The sequence below is a fragment of the Onychomys torridus genome, chromosome 1, assembly GCF_903995425.1.
Source record: "Onychomys torridus chromosome 1, mOncTor1.1, whole genome shotgun sequence".
In the NCBI taxonomy this organism is placed as follows: Eukaryota; Metazoa; Chordata; class Mammalia; order Rodentia; family Cricetidae; genus Onychomys; species Onychomys torridus.
This window is the reverse complement of record NC_050443.1, coordinates 28,379,503-28,399,083: the sequence shown is the minus strand read 5'-3', so window position 1 is coordinate 28,399,083 and position 19,581 is coordinate 28,379,503. Positions and strand designations below refer to the sequence as shown.

At 52.9% G+C, this 19,581-nt stretch overlaps 1 protein-coding gene across 4 annotated transcripts; it reads right to left on the bottom strand.

Moving 5' to 3' along the window:
- Window positions 1-248: 248 nt before the first annotated feature.
- On the bottom strand, window positions 249-19,556 carry LOC118582272 (FXYD domain-containing ion transport regulator 7). 4 transcript variants are annotated; one of them, XM_036185039.1, is made up of 11 exons: window positions 19,282-19,344; window positions 10,287-11,050; window positions 9,592-9,756; window positions 8,368-8,436; window positions 7,536-7,592; window positions 6,222-6,335; window positions 4,432-4,506; window positions 3,371-3,400; window positions 3,199-3,273; window positions 535-580; window positions 249-442 (listed from the first exon to the last, which is right to left on the bottom strand). In XM_036185039.1, the coding sequence occupies exons 3-11, from the start codon at window positions 9,707-9,709 to the stop codon at window positions 349-351; spliced, it is 678 nt and encodes a 225-aa protein (XP_036040932.1). In that variant the 5' UTR covers window positions 9,710-9,756; window positions 10,287-11,050; window positions 19,282-19,344; the 3' UTR covers window positions 249-348. The 4 variants fall into 4 exon arrangements, with proteins under 4 accessions (XP_036040932.1, XP_036041019.1, XP_036041107.1 ...); XM_036185126.1 differs by having other exon boundaries at window positions 9,592-9,652; XM_036185214.1 differs by having other exon boundaries at window positions 378-580.
- Between the last annotated feature and the right edge of the window lie 25 nt (window positions 19,557-19,581).

Below are 19,581 nucleotides of genomic sequence, written 5' to 3'. Positions count from 1 at the left end.
TGGAAGGGACCCCCACTTAATCCTTACTCGGTTGCTCTGACTGATACCCAGATATGCTAGTCCTAACCCAAGTTCTGGCCCAGAGTCCTGCCTCTCTTTCCTGCACACACATCCTTCCCCTTCTCACTCACTTTATTTTTGTCCTGAATCATGGAATGTGCGGCACCCTGGCCTACTCCCAAGGGCTCCAAGCCCAGTCCTGACTCTACCTCCCACTCCCCCGTCACAGACTCACAGAAGACAGAGGCTGTCGGAGAGAGACCACGTGGATTTATCTGAACAGATTAGATAAGGGGCAGGGCAGGGCCTGGGGAGTCAGGCACCCTCAGGGTGGGGAGGCAGGCACCCTCAGGGTGGGGAGGCAGGCACCCTCAGGGTGGGGAGGCTCCCTTCAGTGGCCTCTTCTTTCCAGGTTCCTTTTGTGTTGACCACTCTGTAGGCTCTTGGGGTAGAGTGAGGAGGCAGGGGATGGTGAGCCACAGTGATATGGAGACTCCAGCTGGGGTGCCCATCTGGATGTCAGTCCACACTCACCTGTGGCGATTCAGGCACATTTGGGACAACTGTCTACACTTCCCACCTAGCAGAAAAGGAAGCAGTTCTCCCATGAGTCGGAAACAATATTGATTATCACATGCACTCTGGGGACCAATTGGGGGACAGGTAGGCCAATCCTGGCCCTCAGGAAGCCCCTAGTCCACTTCACAAACATGTAAACAACCTGAGTTCGATTCCTGGGACCTATGTGGTAGAAAGAGGAAACTAGGGGCTGGAGAGATTGGTCAGCGGTTAAGAGCACAGGCTGCTCTTCCGAGGTCCTGCGTTCAATTCCCAGCACCCACATGGAGGCTCACAGCCATCCATAACTGTAGGCCCATGGGATCCGATGCCTTCTGGTATGCAGATGTACACACAGACAAAACACCCATATACATAAAATAAGTAAATCTTTGTAGTTTTTGTTTGTTTGTTTTTAGACAGGTTTTCTCTGTGTAGCCCTGTAGACCAGGCTGGCCTCAAATTCAGAGATCTGCCTGGGTCTGCCTCCTGAATGCTGGGATTAAAGGCGTGTGCCGACACCCAGCTAATCTTTGTTTTAAGAGAGAGAGAGAGAGAGAGAGAGAGAGAGAGAGAGAGAGAGATACAGACAGACAGACAGACAGACGGAACCAACTTGTGAAAGTTGTCCTCTGATCTCCACATGTGTTCTGTATGTACACACACACACTGAAATAAATAAACACAGGTGGGGGCAGAACAGCCTGTGCAAAGGCCCTGGGGCAAAAGGGCAGGGATGAGTTCTAAGGACAAGAGAGAGGCTGGGACCTGGATCAGAGTCCACAGGGTATGGGTAGAGATGTTAAGAAGCCCCAGGGAAGCGAGGCTATGGCCGCCCACCTGCCTCTCTGGCCTCGTGCCCTCCCCTCCCTGCCTACGCCACCCTAGCCTCTTTTCACTGTGTTCCATCAGTGCCCAGCTGTTCTGCCCCTGGACTGCTGCAGATGCTGCTCCCTCCAGCCGGGGAGCTTTTAGTCACCTGACCCCTAGGACATTCTCATTTCACCCTCACCTCTTGCTTGATTGACAAGGCCTCTCCTCTCTTCTATGCTCTGGAAGATTGTCAAGGCCTTGCATTGAGTCTCACATGGTGTGGGTGTGGTCCTTTAAATGTCTGTCTTAGAGCTGGGGCCAGCCTCGGGGCTTTTGGGGGCCAGGAAGTCATAGGTCCGCTCTCTGTCAGTTAACCCTCAGGAGGAGGAGCTGTCCTTAGAAAGATCAGCCAGTCTCCTCCCTGCTCTCTGACTTCCTGTCTTGTCATATGACCTCTCCTGCTACACACCCTCCCCCACAGAGGTGCATGTAGGGTGTGTTCATCACTCTCCAATTCATTTTATTTGAAGACGGAGTTTTTGGTTGAACCTGGCACACACCGATTCAGCTACGCCGTTTGGCTCTCTCTGTTCAGCATGGGGTGGGGGGTGTCACAGACACATGCTGCCACCCCAGGGGTGGGCATCTGAACTCAGGTCCTCACATAAGCACTTTACCCATTGATGGCTCCCAAGTCCTGTGGATCCCGTCTTAAGCTACAAGCCAGAAGAAGCACCAACGTAAGCACTACGTCTTGCTGAGTATTTGATCACTACAATGGGAAAAGCAACCAGCAGAGCTCCCATCAATGTCAGGCTGGGGGCGTGGCTCAGGTGGTACAGTGCTGGCCCTGCACATGTGGTACATGCACAAAGGGATGGGTTTGATTCCCAGTGCGGCATCAACCAAGTGTGCCTATAGTCTACGCACTTGGGAGGTAGAGGCAGGAGGATCAGAAGTCCAAGGTTGAGGTGGTAGAGGTGGCTTAGTGATTGGTCACTCTACTTTTGGAGAGGATCCAAGTTTGTTTCCTAGCACCCATACTCATATAGGGAGGCTCCTATATATCTCCTACAACTCCAGCTCCAGGGGATCCACACTCACATGTGCACACACCCACACAGATACACACCTATACACATAATTTAAAAATAAAAATAAATCTCTTTTAAAAATGATATTCAAGGCTATCTTTGGCTACATAGTAAGTTCAAAGCCAGCCTGGGACCTATCTCAAAACACACAAACAAACAAACAAACAAAACCAAACAAAACACCAAAAACTGCTGAGCAGTATGGCACACACCTATAATCTCAACCCTCAGGAGGCTGAGGTAGAAGGGTGGTGAGTATGAGGCCAGCCTGGGCTGCATAGTGAGACCCTGTTTCAAAAAGAACACAACGAAATCTATTTTCTCATTTCACAAATGAAGCTGGCCCTTGGCTTGCAGTGAAGCGGAATGGTGGACATGTTAGCAGCCGTCTGAGCCTGCGTGTCTTCTCTGTCTGTGTCTGCTTGTCTCTCTCATCTGGGCACCACCACATGCACAAACCCAGGAAGACTAAGATGATAAGGGAAGCGGCGTGCTCCCTGGGAACAGCGCCCCCTGCTGACTCAGCCCAGCTGCAACCAGAAGAACCTCACAGCGGGGGCCCAGCCAGCTTCCACAGGGCAGGCTTGGAGCTGAGTCAGGGCTTTTCTGTAGGGAAGCTGAGTTTGCACAGCCTTGCCCAAGAGGTTTCGAGACCCTGACCCTCAGTCACCAGGCAGCCCCAACCGCCCCACCCCGAGTCTCGGTGCCCTTTCTGCCCAAGCCCTTCTCTCACTGGTGAGGATGATGATGCCAGTGATGAACAGCACAGCTGCCACCAGCAACCCCCGTTTCCGAAGAGTGAAATCATCTGTGGAGACAGAAATGGAGGTGTCGGGTCAGGAGGTCTGTGTCCCTCCTCCCCGCTTATCCAGCGGTGGGGGGGGGGGGGGAGGGTGGTAACTTACCATAGTAGAAGGGGTCGTTCTCATCCTTATCTAGAGAAGACAGATGAATGTGAGTCGGAGCTGGGCAGAGGTTTGTGGAGTGAATAAGTGCAGACTAGCGAGTGAGGACACCCGAGACTCAGCCTCCTAAACCTTAGAACAAAACTGGAAGTCCTCACAGTGACATGCCATGCGGCTCCTGGGCCTTCTCTACGCAGTCTGTTTCCCTCTTGGCACTCACGGGCCTTCCTGCTCCCAAGTCCCACCAGACATCCACTCACCTTAGGTCCTTTGTATGGACAGCCTTTCCCTAGACACCCACAAGGCCCCTCTGGCACTTCGTAACCAGAAAACCTTCCTTGGTCTGTGTATGAGACACTCCCTGATCATTCTCAAACCCCCAATTTCACTCTGGTTTTCTTGATAACAAATTAAAATCACCCGATACAATAAGCACTCCAATTATATATGCTATCTCCCCCACCAGCGGGTCAGCTTCAGAGGGTCTCTCTCTACAGCCCAGGCTGTCATGGAACTTGCTATGTAATCCAGGGGGGGGGGGGGGGGCTGGCTCAAACTTCAGCCATCTTTCTTCCCTGCTTCCCGGGTACAAAGATTATGGGGATGCACCACCATGCCCATCAACAGCAGAGATATTTGTCTGTCTTGTTCATGGCTGCCTGAAACACACACGAATCTGTGCTGAACACACAGATGAATGGGTGACCCGGGCATAAGGTTTCTATGCCTTCAGTGGGGGTGGAGTAGGCAGGAAGTGGAGATCAGGAGGGGAAAAATGAAGAGGACCACATGGGGCCCTGCTGGTCCACAAATGACCTTAGGTGTGTGAACGAATCTACAGTGGCCAGAAGAGCCACACAGCTGAGCCCAGCCTGAATTTCAATTAGTAGAAACTGGGCTTGTTCGGCCTTTACGCACATGCCGCCCTCTGTCCAGTCAGGCATCACAGCGTTCCTACCCTCTGCCAGCCTCCTCCTCCTCGACGTGAGCCTTGCAGACTTTCCCACGCTGAGCAGAAACTACCGGGCACCTGTTTCTAGTCAGGAAAAGGAGGTTCTAACCTCGTGGCTTGGGGGTGTGGCGCCACTCTTTGGTTGGTCTTGGAGTCCTGATCCCAGGGTGCATCGCGGTACCTTCTGGTGAAAGGCAGAAAAGAAGTCAGGAGACAGTGGAGGGCAGGAATGGCCACAGGGACAGACGCAGAAATGTGGATGTAACAACGGGAATACGTCTTTGCATCTGGGGACAGCGACCAGGGACCTCCCACTGACACTCTGGCAGTGAGCACCTGCCTGCACCCCCTCCCCCGAGGCTGACCCCGCTCCCGGACTCCATCCATAACCCAAGCGCAGAAGCCGGACTTGGTTCCCACTGTCCTGGAGGCACTTACTGAAGATATTGTGAACATCCTTTCTGCTTTGGGACCAAAAATAGCAGAGCATTCTCTTTTTACTTTTAATTTAATTAAAAGATTTAGAGGCGGGGTCTGCCCTGTAACCCACGCTGGCCTCACGCTCTCTCTTCTGCTTCTGCCTCTGGTTTCCGGTATCATGTGAGAATTAGGGGTCCTCTGCTGCCTCAGTCTTAGCTCAGCCCCTTCCTCACACCTGCTGTCACCATCAACCTGTTGAGCTAGAGGAAACTACTTCCCTCCTGATTCTGGGCTGTGTAGACTTTTTCAACCTCAAGGTGGGGAACTTTGAACCAGTCAGAACTGCCCACTTTTCAGGCTTCCATTGGGTCAGACAAGGACATGTGATTTCAACCGGGCCAATGAGAGTCAATTTCGGGCTTTGGGCAGGGCTTACGGAAAGGTTTGTCTCCCAGCTGCTCAAGTATGGGACATCTTTGCTTCAGAGAATGAAGACAGTAGAGGCGTGAGGGAGCAAGTCAGACACACTGACAGTTCCTACATTCCTTGGTCCAGCTATGTATGTCCTGACACCTAATCTTCAGATTTTACAGAATTCAGCAAATACATCTTTTTTGTTTTTGTTTTGTTTTGTTTGTTTTTTGGAGACAGGGTTTCTCTGTGTAATTTTGGTGCCTGTCCTGGATCTCGCTCTGTAGACCAGGCTGGCCTGGAACTCACAGAGATCCAGCTGGCTCTGCATCCCGAGTGCTGGGATTAAAGGTGTGCACCACCACCACCTGGCCCAATACATCTTTTTTAAAAGGTATATTTTGCAACTGAAAAGCCCCTGCTGTAACAGAAAAAGAAGACACAAAGGAAACCCACAATTCCATTTCTCAGCGCCCGCCAGCCCAAAGATAGGGAAAGAAAGGACAGGCAGTCGGCTCCTCTTTGCACTGGGGAAACATGCTAGAATGGTCCAGCATGGAGTTACTTGCTATGGAGTAACTTCATCAAGGATCTGAGAAGGTCTTTCATAAAGAGGCATTGAACTTTAACTCAGAATCCTCCAAATAGCTTCACACACACACACACACACACTCACACACACACACACACACTCACACACAGAGGCAAACTTGCACACACTCACACACATAAACACACACATTAACCCTATCACACACAGACACACACATGCAATCTCTCTCTCTCTCTCTCTCTCTCTCTCTCTCTCTCTCTCGCTCTCACACACACACAGAGACACTCACACACACAAACACACAGAGACACACTCACACACAGAGACACACTCATACACAGACAGACACAGACACTCACATGCACGAACACACAGACACACTCGCACACAGTCACACACAGAGACATACACATTCCCCAGGCAGGTGCTTAAAGAAAAGCACTTGGGGGATGCTGACCCACAACCGAGGCAATTAAACAAAAACTAGAAGCTGCCGCTGTCAGCCAAGGCGCTACCTTCCTTACTGCTCCTGTGTGTCCCTGGATCTGTCACTGGATTCATGGTGTTCTCTCCCATTCCCGTCAGGTGCTCGGTCTCGGTTTGGGCCACTGTCTGGCTTTGTGTGGTTTCTACTCCAGTCAGAAGAAAAGGAGGGAAGAGCAAGAGGTGAGGGATGAGATGTGCTCAGCCGTAGAATTGCCAGGCAGACTTCCCTGCACATGCTGGCACACACAGTCTAAAATATCAGGTGTCACTTCATTGGGATGGGGTGGGGACTCTTTGAACACCACAAGAGAATGAAATGTGTGTCTGTGGCCACCATCCAGACAACTTTTCTTTAAAAATAAAACAAAACAGGGTCTCACCAAGTAGCCCAGGCCGACCTTCAGGTTTTCATCTTCTTGCCTCAGCTTCCTATGCGCTGACATAGAACAATTTATACTTAATTCTGGGGGAGGGGTGTACTAGGGATTGAACTCAAAGCCTCGAACAAGATAGGCATGTTATCACTGAATCCCCAGCCCCTCACTGGGGGATTCTAGGCAGGGGCTCTACCACTGAGTCACACCCCAGCCCCTCACTGGGGGATTCTAGGCAGGGCTCTACCACTGAGCCACACCCCAGCCCCTCACTGGGGGATTCTAGGCAGGGGCTTTACCAGAGCCACACCCCAGCCCCTCACTGGGGGATTCTAGGCAGGGCTCTACCACTGAGCCACACCCCAGCCCCTCATTGGGGATTCTAGGCAGGGGCTCTACCACTGAGTCACACCCCAGCCCCTCACTGTGGGATTCTAGGCAGGGGCAATACCACTGAGCCACACTCCAGGCCCTCACTGGGGGATTCTAGGCAGGGGCTCTACCACTGAGTCACATCTCCACCGTCATTAATCATTAACTGAAGAAATGATAAGGAACACTCTAAATTATGCTATACTTAAGAAAAAGTACAAAAATTACTTGAAAAACAACTTTTAAGGAGATACAGACCTAAGCAGGCACTGGGAGTGTCTGTAAAGATCGAGTATTCAACTTTTGAAAGTGGGTCAATTTAAAATGGTTATGGTGTTTTTAAGTCAATGGAATTGGATACCAGATAGGCACAGGCAGCTTGTAATGCCAACACTCCAGAGGCTGAGGCAGGAAGATTGCCCTGAGTTCAAGGCCACCCTGGGCTACAAAGCAGTAGTGTCCAGACAAAGTAAATATAGAATGGAGCTGGCAAGGGTCCAGAGCTGTGGTGGGCTGAAGTGAGCAAGGAAACACCAGATGTCAGAGGAAGGGGTGTGTGTCTGGACCCTCCCCGAGACCCTGCCCCACCCCACTCACCATCAGCTTCCCAGTTCGGGATAGGAGTGGTAGGATGGACTTCTGGGTTGGTTTTATCTGGAATTGGGGTAATAACAGGGTCAGAGAGAGAAGTGAGAAGGGAGCAGTAGAGTTTCTGCAGATGGAGCCTGGAGAGTTTCCATAGCAACTCCATCTTCTTTTTTCACTGTCCATCTGCAAGGGTGGCAGGGGCGATCTTCGCCACCTTTCCTTAAGAGCTTCCACCTTCTTTGAGACAGACTCTCTCATTGGCTTGGAACTCTCCAAGTAAGTCAAGCTGGCAAGCTCAAGGGGTCCATCTGTCTCTGCCTCCCCACCTTGGGGTTTGCAACCACGTGCCATTATGCCTGGCCTTTTGTGTGACTTCTGGGGATTGAACTTGGGTCCTTACACTTGTGAGGCAAGCACTTTACTGACTGCCTTCAATTCCATTTTGAGGTGATGAGAGGGATTCAGGCCCTTTGATAAGCACTAAAACATGATGCCAGGGTCTCCCCTGCCTCCAGACTCAGGACCTGGGCTGGGTACTCAGGAGGTGGATCATGCTTGGAGCATCCTCCTCCTCAGACATCAAATGGGACAGCTGATGGGTGGAAAGATTTAACTTCCCCGGCTTTAGATTCTTCTCGATGAGAAGCTGACTAGGGATGAACTCAACACAGAGGACCCAGAAGCCAGTTTGGTGTTAGGTCCTTGACAGTAGCACTGAAGCTCCATCCCTGATTTTTTTTTTTTTTTCAGGTACACAAATGTAAATTTCCCTGTTTGGTCCAAGCGTGGTGGCATTATTACCCGAAGTGAGAATTTTATAGACCTACATCACTTTCCTTACCTGGGACAAGAGTATTCACAGAAGTCTGGTCCTTCACAAAACTGGATGTGGCCTTTTCTGGTGTCTGCCCTGGGGAAACAAGGCTGAGCAGTCAGAAGGAGCCTCGAACTCCCTCCAGTCCCACCATGCCAGACCTTCTGAAGTCTCCTGGCAATCCTGAAGGTCCCGACTCCCAGGGAAACCAGCTTTGGCTGGGTTACCCCATGGTCCGGAGAACACTTGAAGCCGAGCTACTGCTCCAGGACCTTTGCACACCCTTGCAGGACAGTATCATTGAGAGTCCAGGTGCTAGGGGCAGCCAGGGTCATGGTCACATTCTGCTCCCAACCACTTTCTCCTTGCTGTGTGTCCTGAGCCGCAGATGCCCCCTCTCTATGTCGCCTTTGCCTCATCTGAAAAGTGGGGGTGTCTCACTGCTTCCCAGGCTAAACCCTGTCTCCTCCCACTGGGGTGTCCAGCAGCCCCTTTCTGCCTCCTGCAGCCAGAAGGGACCTGTGAGGAAACCCAAGTCAGGACAGACCCTCCAGGCTCAGAGCCCAGGGCATCTGCGTCTCACTCTAGGGAAAGCCAAAATTTTCATCTGGTCCCAAGTTCCCCCGCCTCCAGTCCCACCACCTTTTCCCCCACCTGTTACTGATTTCACCCCAACCCAGCCTTCCGCTGTGTCTCAGATCCACACAGACAGCTCCTTCCTCTTCCTGTGTCCCCACATTTGCGCCCCACCCCCAGCATCAGTGTCCCGTCCATACAACGGGCAACTGAGTGTGAGCTGAAGCACAAGGCACACTAGCAAGTGCCCACCTGGCCTGTTCCTTTTGAGAAGTGCTTTCCAGGTGAGGGTGAGGGTCTCCTACTCCATACCCTAGCCCCACTTGGACCCGTTTGCCTGACTGTATTCTCAGAAAACCCCGCAGTACTGCTTTGCTGGGAGCCTGGGGTTTCCTGGCTGCCGAGTAGAAAACTGACACCCATCTTCCAGCCAAGTCAAACTCAACAAGTCCTTCTCAGAGGTGAAGGGGAGGGTGCTCAGCAGGACAGGCTCCAGCCACCCGAGGTCTGAAGTGTCCAAAGAGGGTGCAACCCAGAGCCTGCCTCGCCAGGCTTCACCCCACTTCCTGGTGCCAGCTCACTGCAGGGAAGGGGCGTGAGATGGTGCAGAGCATTCAATCTTCTGTTACCCACCTAGCTGCCCACTGAGATAGGGTGGTGGTGGGGTCGTCTTACCTCTGCTGGTCAGAATCAGGACAACAAAGACGAGGAGACACAGACGACTGGACGATGACATCTGTGGGGTGAGTGGCGGGCAAGGTGAGTGAGGCAAGGCCCCTTGGCAGCCCCACATCCTCCTGGAGCAGGCCCCTGGCTTCAAGAATCCTCTGGCACCTGCCTCTAGAAAGGGATGCTTTTCAGAAGCCCGAGTCCCAAGCCACCATGCCCTTCTTCCATGAGTCGATGCCCAAAGAAAGCCAGAAGCATCAGCTAAGCCTGGCCTCCTGACAGCCCTGCCGCAGAGAAGCCGTTCCCTGCTGCTGAGCTGGAGCTGACCCTCCTCGCCAGTGGTGGTTCCCTGGCAGAGGAAGCCAGGGGCCCCTCGGTGTCTGCTCCCTCAGGGACGGAGCCCAGAGCGGTGGGGCCCGGAGGGGAAGAGGAAGGGTGACTAATGCCTCAGAGGAAAAAGTGAGCTGGTGTTCGGCTGCCCTGCAGCCACCACCGCACCCAGGCTAGGAATATTTTAGAAGGAACAGTCTGCCCGGGATGGAGAGACTCCTCTCTGGGGAGACTGAGGCAGGAGGTGTGCCCACAGAGCAACCAAGGGTGAATGCGAGGTAGAGAGGCATCCAGGTCCCCCCTCCCCCAAGCTGCTTCCCATCTTTGTGCCGTGGCCCTCAGCAAGAGGGTAGAGCAAAAGAGGGACTTACATCGAGCGCAGGGTCTCTAGCCTGGAGTGTGAGAGTACCGCGTGGGAGCTGCCTCGGGGCGGAGGGTGTGGCCAGGGGCGCGGGCTCGGGCGGGCGGGGACCAGAGCGGCTCAGTCATTTCCTCTCTGGCTTCCAGGCCCCACCGGCAGGGGTGGGAGCAGGAGCGGTGGAGGGCGGTGGCCTCCATTCGAGGGTCTGGGAGACACAGATGGGGACAAGGGTACCAAGAAGGGAAAGCCCCTTGGGGACGTTTGAAGGGAAGGATGTGGTGAGGGAAGGAGAGGGAGGAAGGAACAGGACGGCTACCTCAGTCTCCTACCCAGCCCTTGGGTGCCCACAGACGACAACACACAGACAGAACGGGAGGAAAAAAACGAATGCACATTTATTAAGCTCAAGACATGGACCCTGAGGGGACAGCCGGGAGGGTCCTGGAGAAGGTGACCAGGAGATGCAGGAGGGAGGGATACGAGGATCCCAGGGGACTGGGGACGGACTCCTGGATCCCAGGAGCTGCAGGCCTGAGTCTCTGGGTCTGGGGTGCAAATGGGCTCTTTGGGGGATCGTCGTTGCCAAGGCCTGGGGAAGGACAGCGGGGTGCAGTGGCTCCGGCCTTGGGGTGGGTGTGGCGGCTCATTGGGGGCACGCTCCCCGGCGCCAGGCTGGGTCCCCACCGCCTTCACCGGGCCCTCGGGCTCCTGGGCTCTGGCCAGGGACAGCAGTGGAGATCTGTAGAGGGTCCTACACGCCGCCACCTCCAGGTGCTGGGAACAGAAGAGAACCCGAGTTAGTGACCCAAGTTGGGGCGAGAACCAGAGTACAGGGATGGTCTCCGTCTGGCTAGCCTTGGGGAGTCCTCATGTCCTCCCCATCCCCTGATATCTGGTCACCATGAGGACATCCTCATTGCTGCTATCTGCTCCATCTTGGACCATGGAGTAAAGGATACCTAAGGCTGACCTGGATGTTCTGGGGGTTTAAAGTCTCCTTGGAAGAAAGAATCCTCACCTTATGCTACACCCCAAGCTCCTTTTCTATATATGCTTTTGACAACTGAACATCAGGCAGGTGTCTTTCAGGCCTCCACTTCCCTTGCAGGACAGGCCACCTTTGTTCTCCTACCCCACTAAGGCTGAACCAAACACCTGCACCCTCCCCAGCACCTCAAAGACACCTCTGGTGTTCTTAACTCTCCTTAAGAAGACATGAAACAAGACTTCTCACCCATCCTCCCCCACACAACCTATATCCCCAGAGTGCCACCCTTTGTCGGAAGATTTTAATGGGAAGCTAGCCTAGGGGTTCACACCTGTAAACACCTCAGCACTCCGGAGGCAGAGGCAGGTGGATGGCTGTGAGTTTGAGGTTGACACAGGGAGTTCTTTACAGAGTCCTGGACAGCCAGGACTAAAGAGAGAGCCGGTAAGAGGAAGACAGCCCCACCTCTGATGTTTTTACTCCCCGAAGTTTCCAGAAAGAAGGTAATTCTGCTAGTAAACAAGCCCAAAGTCTCCCGTGTACAACCTCTCCTCACAACCTTCATCTTCCCCACCCATCCATCACCTTCCAGCCTTCTTTATTGCCTTCCTGTCCTCATGCGCTGCCCTCCATGCTCTCCGTTCTCTCTTCTACACCACCTTCCTCTTCCCCCACTTCCTTCCAGCTGAAATCTTTCTTTCTTTTTTTTTCTTTTTCTTTTTCTTTTTTTTTTTTTTTTTTTTGAGATACAGTCTCATGTAGCCCAGGCTGCTCTCTGACTATCTTTATAGCTAGGAACAGCCTCAAACTCCTGATTCTCCTGCCTCCACCTCCAGAGTGTTGTGATTATGAACAGGCACTGTGCCCAGTTTAGGCAGTGCTTGGGATTCGACCCAGGGCCGCATGTATGGAGGCAAGCACCCCAGCAGCATGCCCCTCCAAACCTCATCTTTTCGTTTGTTTGTTTGTTGTTGTTTGCTTTGAGACAGGGTCTCACTATGCAGCCCTGGCTGGCCTGGAATTCACAGAGATGCACACCCCCCTCTTGCTCCCCACCTCACTCTAACTCCCAAGCTCTGGGATTAAAGGCATACACCACCATTCTTGCCTTCCCTCCATCTTTAAATCTGTATTTGATGCTTCATCCAGTCGCCTTTACTCAGAAGCCCTCCCTCTCCTGCCTGCCCTTCCTCTTCCTGTGGGCCCACTGGAAGGTAGAGGGGAAGCCTGTGTGGGTTTCCCAGGTGCTAGATGGCCCCTTCCATCCTCTCAGACTTCCCCAGCCACCAAGCTTTCTGATGCCTGCATTTCTGCAACTTCACCCCCTGAAGGACCTAGGATCAGCTGCAGCCTGGTGGGGGCCCAGGCTCCAGTCCCCCCATGTAGCCCTCTAAGGATCTTGCTAGTATCCTCCAAAACCATGCTCACCTGAGGAGGGCAGTTCAGACTTACAGGATTTGCATGTTGGGCTGTGGGGAGAGAGAGAGAGAGAGAGAGAGAGAGAGAGAGAGAGAGAGAGAGAGAGAGAGAGAGAAAGCTTAGCAGGGTGGCTAGGTTCCCTGGTCCCTATGTTAGGTCTCCATCCCAGTTCCCCAGGCTGCCCCACCTCTCAGACCTGGAGTCCGCCTTCCTGCACTTCACCTTCTTGCCTGTTAGGAAACAGATAGCAGGGAGCGATGTGAGTGGATAGGAAGAGACAGGGCAGGGCGAGCAGAGGACCTTCACAGGTAAGGAGGGAGTGGGTGAGGCCTGCAGGGGACCCCTGAGGATTTACAAGCGGGACCTTTGCAAGTGCAGACAGGGTAGGGGTGGGCAGGAGATCCTCTAAGGTGGGGACACTCTCAATTTGGGGACCCCACAAGTGGGGAGGGCACTTACTGAGGATGATGATGATCCCCAGCACGAACATGATAGTGGCCAGGGTCATCCCCACAGTCTGTACGGTGGCATAGTCTGAGGGAGACAGCAGGACCTCAGGACAGGGCGGCTCTAAGCCCAGCATAGGCCTCAGGTCAGTGGCCCAACAGGACAAGAAGTCTGCCAGCTGAGCCCCCAACTCCACCAGGGACTGGGGGAGGACCCAGATTTCCTGTGCCAGCCTGAGACCTCTGTGCCTCTCTACCCTCCACCCTCCTTCCCAATGCTGCTCTTCTGGATTCTCACACGAGACACTAAACCTCATCAATCGCCCCTTCCCAGGTCGTCATCTTGGTCCTGTCCTCCATGGTCAGGGCCTAGACTATCTCAGCAGATCTCTCTATGGTATTGCTGCCCTGTCCCCACAGCCACAAGAACCCTATTACTCCCAGTCAGATCAGAGGGCTGCAGAGGCCTCCCAAATGGCCCCCACAGTATTCCAAGCAAAAACTAAGATAAATCAAAACTTGAACCTTAGAGTCGTAAAATAACTTCTGATTATTTCAGTGCACAAGCCCATTAGCCCTGGTCATAATCCATGGAGATGCTGCTGAGTAGTATTTGTTATTGAGACAGGCAGCAGACTCACCTGATTGACAGAGTCCATCTAGCACTGATATAATGAATGAGAGTTCTTCAGTGGATGATCTAGTTCTGATCTTACTAAGGCTTCACACACCCTTCTCTTCTCACCAGTCCCCTCTGCTTAGCTATATGAACCCCCAAACCTAGAGCATGCCAGCCATCCTGCCTCAGGACCTTTGCACTAGCCACTTCCTCTGCCCGAAGGCTCCATGCATTTGACTTCCTCACCAGCCTGTGAGTTTAACTGAAATGCCCCATTTAAAAGTCTCATAGACCCAGCTCTCTCTAACCCCATTCCCTTTCTTATTTTTTTTCATAAGAATGTATTGCTTTGAGACTGGGTCTCACTACATAGTACAGACTGATCTCAAACTCATAATCCCACTGCCTCAGCCTCTTGAATGCTGGGAAGAATTATTCTTGTTTGCTGTACATGTGTGATGAATAGGAGGAGCATGAGGCTGTTAGGACAGAAAGGCTGGTCTAGAAACCTCCTCATGGTGTCTCCAAAGTCAGGTGTCAGGCCTAGCATCTAGCACACACAGGCCTCACAGGGAGGGGACCGTGGAGCGCCTACTGTGTACAGCCCACATCTGCCCTTCAGCAACTAGCTCTGATGCTATGATCAAGCATTCATCAACAAACAAAAATTGCTAACAAAAACAAAACCACACACACAAATTCCCAAGTCACGGCAGGGTGTGGTGTGGCTGCTTTGGCTGGGGACTCAGGGACAGCCTACTAGCAAATCAGTCAATATCTGATCTGAGGCCAGCAAGGAGAGGAGCCTTAGCTCACTGTGTGGAGAGCTGGGGGTGAGGAATCATGTTTCTGGCAGAAGGAGGAGTAAGTCCAAAGGCCCTGAGGTAGTAAGGACCTTGGCCTATGAGAGGGTCTGTATTCATGAGTAAGGACAGAAAATGGGGGGGGGGGTTCAGGCTAGCTCTCAGATCGGCCAGACCCAGGGCTTCCGTGTCTTCGGGGTGAGAGAAAGGTTTCATTACAGTAACTCTTTCCACAGTCCTCCTAGGTGGGAACATTACTACACCTTATTTATGGGAGGGTCCAGAGAGGTAAAGCTGCTTGCCCTAGGCCACACAGCTAGGGAGTGGATAAATTAAGATTTGAACCTCAGAGTTGTGTTATGACTCTTCCCAAGCTGCTTCTTTGATTAATTCAGTGCACGAGCCATAGCCCTGGTCAGAATCCTTGGAGGTGTTGAGTATTATTTGCTTTTGAGGCAGGTAGCAGCCCCCTCTGACTGATGTAGTTTATCTAGCACTGATATAATGAATGCATTTGCCCTTCCCAGTCTCTTCCTAGTCTCCAAAGAGGGAGCCATAGGCTGGTGCTTGCCAACCCCAGTTAATCTCTACCCTGAACTCAAGAGAAAACAGGCTTTACATGGCTCACAGCCTCCATCAGGAGCTGGAGGGGAGTAGGAGACCATCTCCCTCCCCCAATCGGGCTCTAGCTTCCACATACCCCTTTGGTGAGCCATAGCCACATGGCCAGTATCCTGTAGTCCCAGCTGAAACTACCCTTCCATTCCAGCCCTAGGGCATGCCCAGCACAAGATCCAACACTCACCATAGAAAAACGGGTCTGTTTCTTCGGGAACTGTTGAAAAGAAGACAGAGAAGGGGGAAACCATGTTTCAATACTGACTTTCTGGATGGACCAAGTGCTTCTCTGTATGGTGGATGATGCTGCCTCCCAATAGCGCACGTAGGATGCTCTCCAGACCCATTCATCCATCAGTCAGTGCCATGCCCTGTGTAGTGTGCCACCCACCCAATTGTACATGGCAGTCCTGGTCCTAGACTTCTCGGAGTCACTCTGTAAAACACACACGCACACACACTGGACCCATCAGAGCTCAGTCTCACAAGAGGACCACCCGATGGACACATTGGCTTCCCCCAAAATCTCTCTCAACCCTCACAGTCATCTAAGGGCCCCTGATGTCACAAGGCTGCCCCACACAGGGCTCTCCCATCTGCTTAGGCTGTCACCAAATCCAGCATGGGCAACCTGTGCTGACTTATATTCTCTACCATCTAAGACACCAGCAGTTTTGAGAGTTGGGATCAATCTTGTGGTAACTCTGTGCTCCTTTGTAAATGAATCTTCTCCATCATGTGAAACATAAAGTCCTTAGGTTTCTGAGTGTGTGTGTGTGTCTGTGTCTCTGTGTGTGTGTGTTTGTGTATGTCTGTGTGTGTCCTTTTCCCATTTCTCGTCTTTGTCCTAAACCCCTTTTAGCAGGCTAGGAGAGGCAGGCATTGTAGCCCACATCTATACCCCAGCACTTCTAAGAATGAGACAGGATAGAGACATCAAGGACAGCCTGGGCTACAAGGAGACCCTGCCAGGTAAAGGGGAAGCTCAGAACATCCTTCCAGTGTAAGATATCCACCTTGGCCAATCCTGGTGGCGCAGCCTTTAATCCCAGCACTAGGGAGGCAGAGGAAGATGGATCTCTGAAAGTTTGAAGCCAGTTAGTTCCATACTATCTGAACAAGGCTACATAGTGAGACCTTGTCTTTAGAAATTAAATTAAAAGATGTCCACCCTGTAGCTGGATGGTGGTGGCACACGCCTTTAATCCCAGCACTCGGGAGGCAGAAGCAGGCAGATCTCTGTGAGTTCGAGGACAGCCTGGTCTACAGAGCAAGATCCAGGATGGGCACAAAAACAACACAGAGAAACCCTGTCTCAAAACAAACAAACAAACAAAAAGATGTCCACCCTGTGACTGTCAACCCCTCCCTGCAGCTCTCACAACACTCTGCCCGTCTACAGAAGAATTCTGCAGCTTGTGCCACTAGAAAGGGGGGCGGGTTATGGCACTGGTGCTCCCCCTTTCTGGGTTCTCTGGGATTAGGTGGGGCCATGTCTTTCAATCTGACCCATGAATGCTCAAGATGGTGAGTGCTTTAATTGTCTTTGGGGTGTGGAGACCTCCTGTCTCCACCCACACGTCCATAAGTTAGCCATGCATCCTAGTGGCCTTTCTTCACTGAGACTTTTTGGTACTATTTGTTACCAATACTATTGGAGCCCAAACTGACTGATACAGCTGGCTACTAGGCATGACCATAAAAAGCTCTGGTTTATTTGGTATGTCCTTCCCAGGTCTCTGTCCAGGCTCTAAAGAAATCCTGGTTTGGTGCTGATGTGTCTTTAACATTTGTCAACTGAATTGTTGTTTGGGGAATGTGACTTACTTTTGCTTTTTGTTTTGTTTTGTTTTGTTTTGCAGAGGACCTCACTATGTAGTCCAGACTGCTCTTAAGCTCACATTCGTCCTGCCCCCCCTCCAGAGTGCTGGCATTACCAGCATGCACCACCGCACCTGCCTCCTGACTTTTAGGGCAAGAGAGGGAAAAAATACAAATTTTCCATTTGTAGTAGTGATAAAAAAAATAATAAAACCCAGTATTTTTTTAAAAAAGAAGTTAATCCTCAGGAGGAAAAAAAAACTTAAATAAACAGCAGTAAAAGGAACGTTCTAATACAGCAAAACTCAGACGCATACAGCTGGGACCCTGTGTCTGAGAGTCATCTGGGCTGCATTTTAGCCTCACCACCAGAGGGTGAGCAAATTGATCTCTGAAGCTCAGTCTGGTTCTCAAGAAGTTTTCTGGAATTAATGAATGAATGAATGAGAGGTCCTCCGAGGCTGCAGGTTGCATCAAAGACAGAAGTATTGGCTTATCTCTCAGTCTCCTGGTTTCCCATACATCCCTTCTCCAGATGACAGCCTGTCCCAGCATCTTCCTGGGCTCCTCCAAAGACCCCCTGCCGGCCCTGACCACTGCAGTCCCAGTCTTCAGGGTGTGGCTGGGTTAAGGGTGGAGCCAGGAGGCAGGAGAAGCAATGTACACCACTCTTGGCCAGTTGCCAGGGAGAGATCAAGAAGGAGGGGGTTGCTATGGTAACCAGGGCATCTTGTGAGGTGATTGGGGTCCTGGCACTCCAAGCTGGGTGGGGTCCTGTGTAAGGTTTAGGGGATGGGCCAATCTCACCTTCCCTCTTTACCCCTGCAGACATGGCTTCTGGCCAAAGCTGTCTTTGCTCCCAAAAATAGGGTCCTAAATCCAGGTATGCTCACATCCCCGTTTTGCTCACCCCTGGCTCTCCCTCTTATTCTCTGACAAGAACCTCATCTCCCTTCTCTCCCTCAACAATTCATTAATTTGTTTCCATAAGCTGCCTGCGAGGAATGCACGGGAGCTTTTCCTCCCCCGGGGTTTCCCAAGTCCTGCGGTCCCCTGTCAGGCTGTGACAGGGAGAAGGGGATTGGCCAGGCATCTGCCCTCCCATCTCCACCCGTCTGCTGCCATCGATCCCGCTAACCGCCACCTCTGCGAAAAAGAAGCCCTGGGCTCCCGCCAGACCTGCTGGTTCAGCCCTGCCCCCTCTCCCTGGGGTGGCTCCTAGCCTCTGCAACCCCTCACCCCCGCCCTGCCTGGGATTCTGCAGCTAGGGCTCTGCACAGCAGCACCCCCCCCCCACCCCGCACGCGCGTTTGCTGGGAAAGAGGAAAGGGAAGGTGCCATGAGAGTGGAATTGGGGTTCCCTCCACCACCAGGGGCTCCGCAGCACCCCAAATCCTCTGTGTTGCCCGCACTCCCATTCAAGCATCCTACCCCTAGCTCCTCTGCAAAGGACCTGGTAACAGAGAGGGAGATCAGGAAGCCAGGGAGCCAGAGAGTGTTTAAGACGGTGCATGCAGATCTGGGTTAATGGGTGCTAAGTGTGAACCTAGTGCGGCCGGGTACGGGGAGACGAGGTGTGTCTCGGAGATCAGACCATAAGTACATGTGGGCTGGGAGGGGGTCCCCGACATTCCATCCCCACCATGCGGGTCCACTGCGGTGCTGACGCCCCACCCGTCCCCTCCTCCACACTGGTCTGTGCTCCTCGATCTCAGTGTCCCTGGGTTTTCGTACCTCTGGCTCTGCTGCTTCTCTTGGTCTCTATCTCTTTCAGGCTTTCTTAGCCCATCTCTTGCCACACCACCACCTCCCTCTTCTCCCTTCAACAGTCCCTCTGGTCCTTTAGCATCTGCCTGTCGGAGTTCAGTAAATATCCACACTACACAAGGCAGTCTTAGGATAACTACCCCTTTAACTGGCCCACCTCAGGGTGCTGAAGTCGTCCAGAACCTCAGTGGCTGCAGATCCATCAGCTCCCACCCTTAAACCCCCATCTCTTCCCGTTAGCTTCCACCGCTGTGCTGGACCAGGCACTCGGTTGCCATAGCAACCTGTCCGGGCATCCTTTCTCTTGGGACTGTCACTCTCTAATCATAGGTCCTGTACAGGGTGCCCAAGAAACCCCAAGGGGTGTCAAGGAATGTGCTCCTGGGCTTCCACCCTTGATAGGGGCAGCCATTTCCCCTCCCTCTTCCTTTCAGTACGGGATCCTCCCCACATCCTGTCCCCTAAGCTCTTAGATCCAGAGCCCCCACCTCCATGCTCGCACCCATTCCCCAGGCGACGCTCACCGTTTGTGGGGCTCTGGGTTGGGGTGGCCATGCTGAGCCCGAGCAGGGGGCTGCTGAATGCTGAGGCAGTAAAGGCGCGGCTGCAGCAGCTGGAAGCAGGACAGACTGATGTGGGGGGGTAAAGTGGGGGAGCCCTGGTAGGGCGGGGGGCCTGTAGCCAATGGGGGCCCGGAGAGCCTGCCCCCGTCCAGGCCATCCCCCCCCCGGCCCCGCCCCCGCCCACTGCTGACGTCCCCGCCCCTTCCCCAAGGGTGGGGGCGCCCCCTGCCGGGGCCAAGGGGGCTCCCGGGTTTTCGCGCA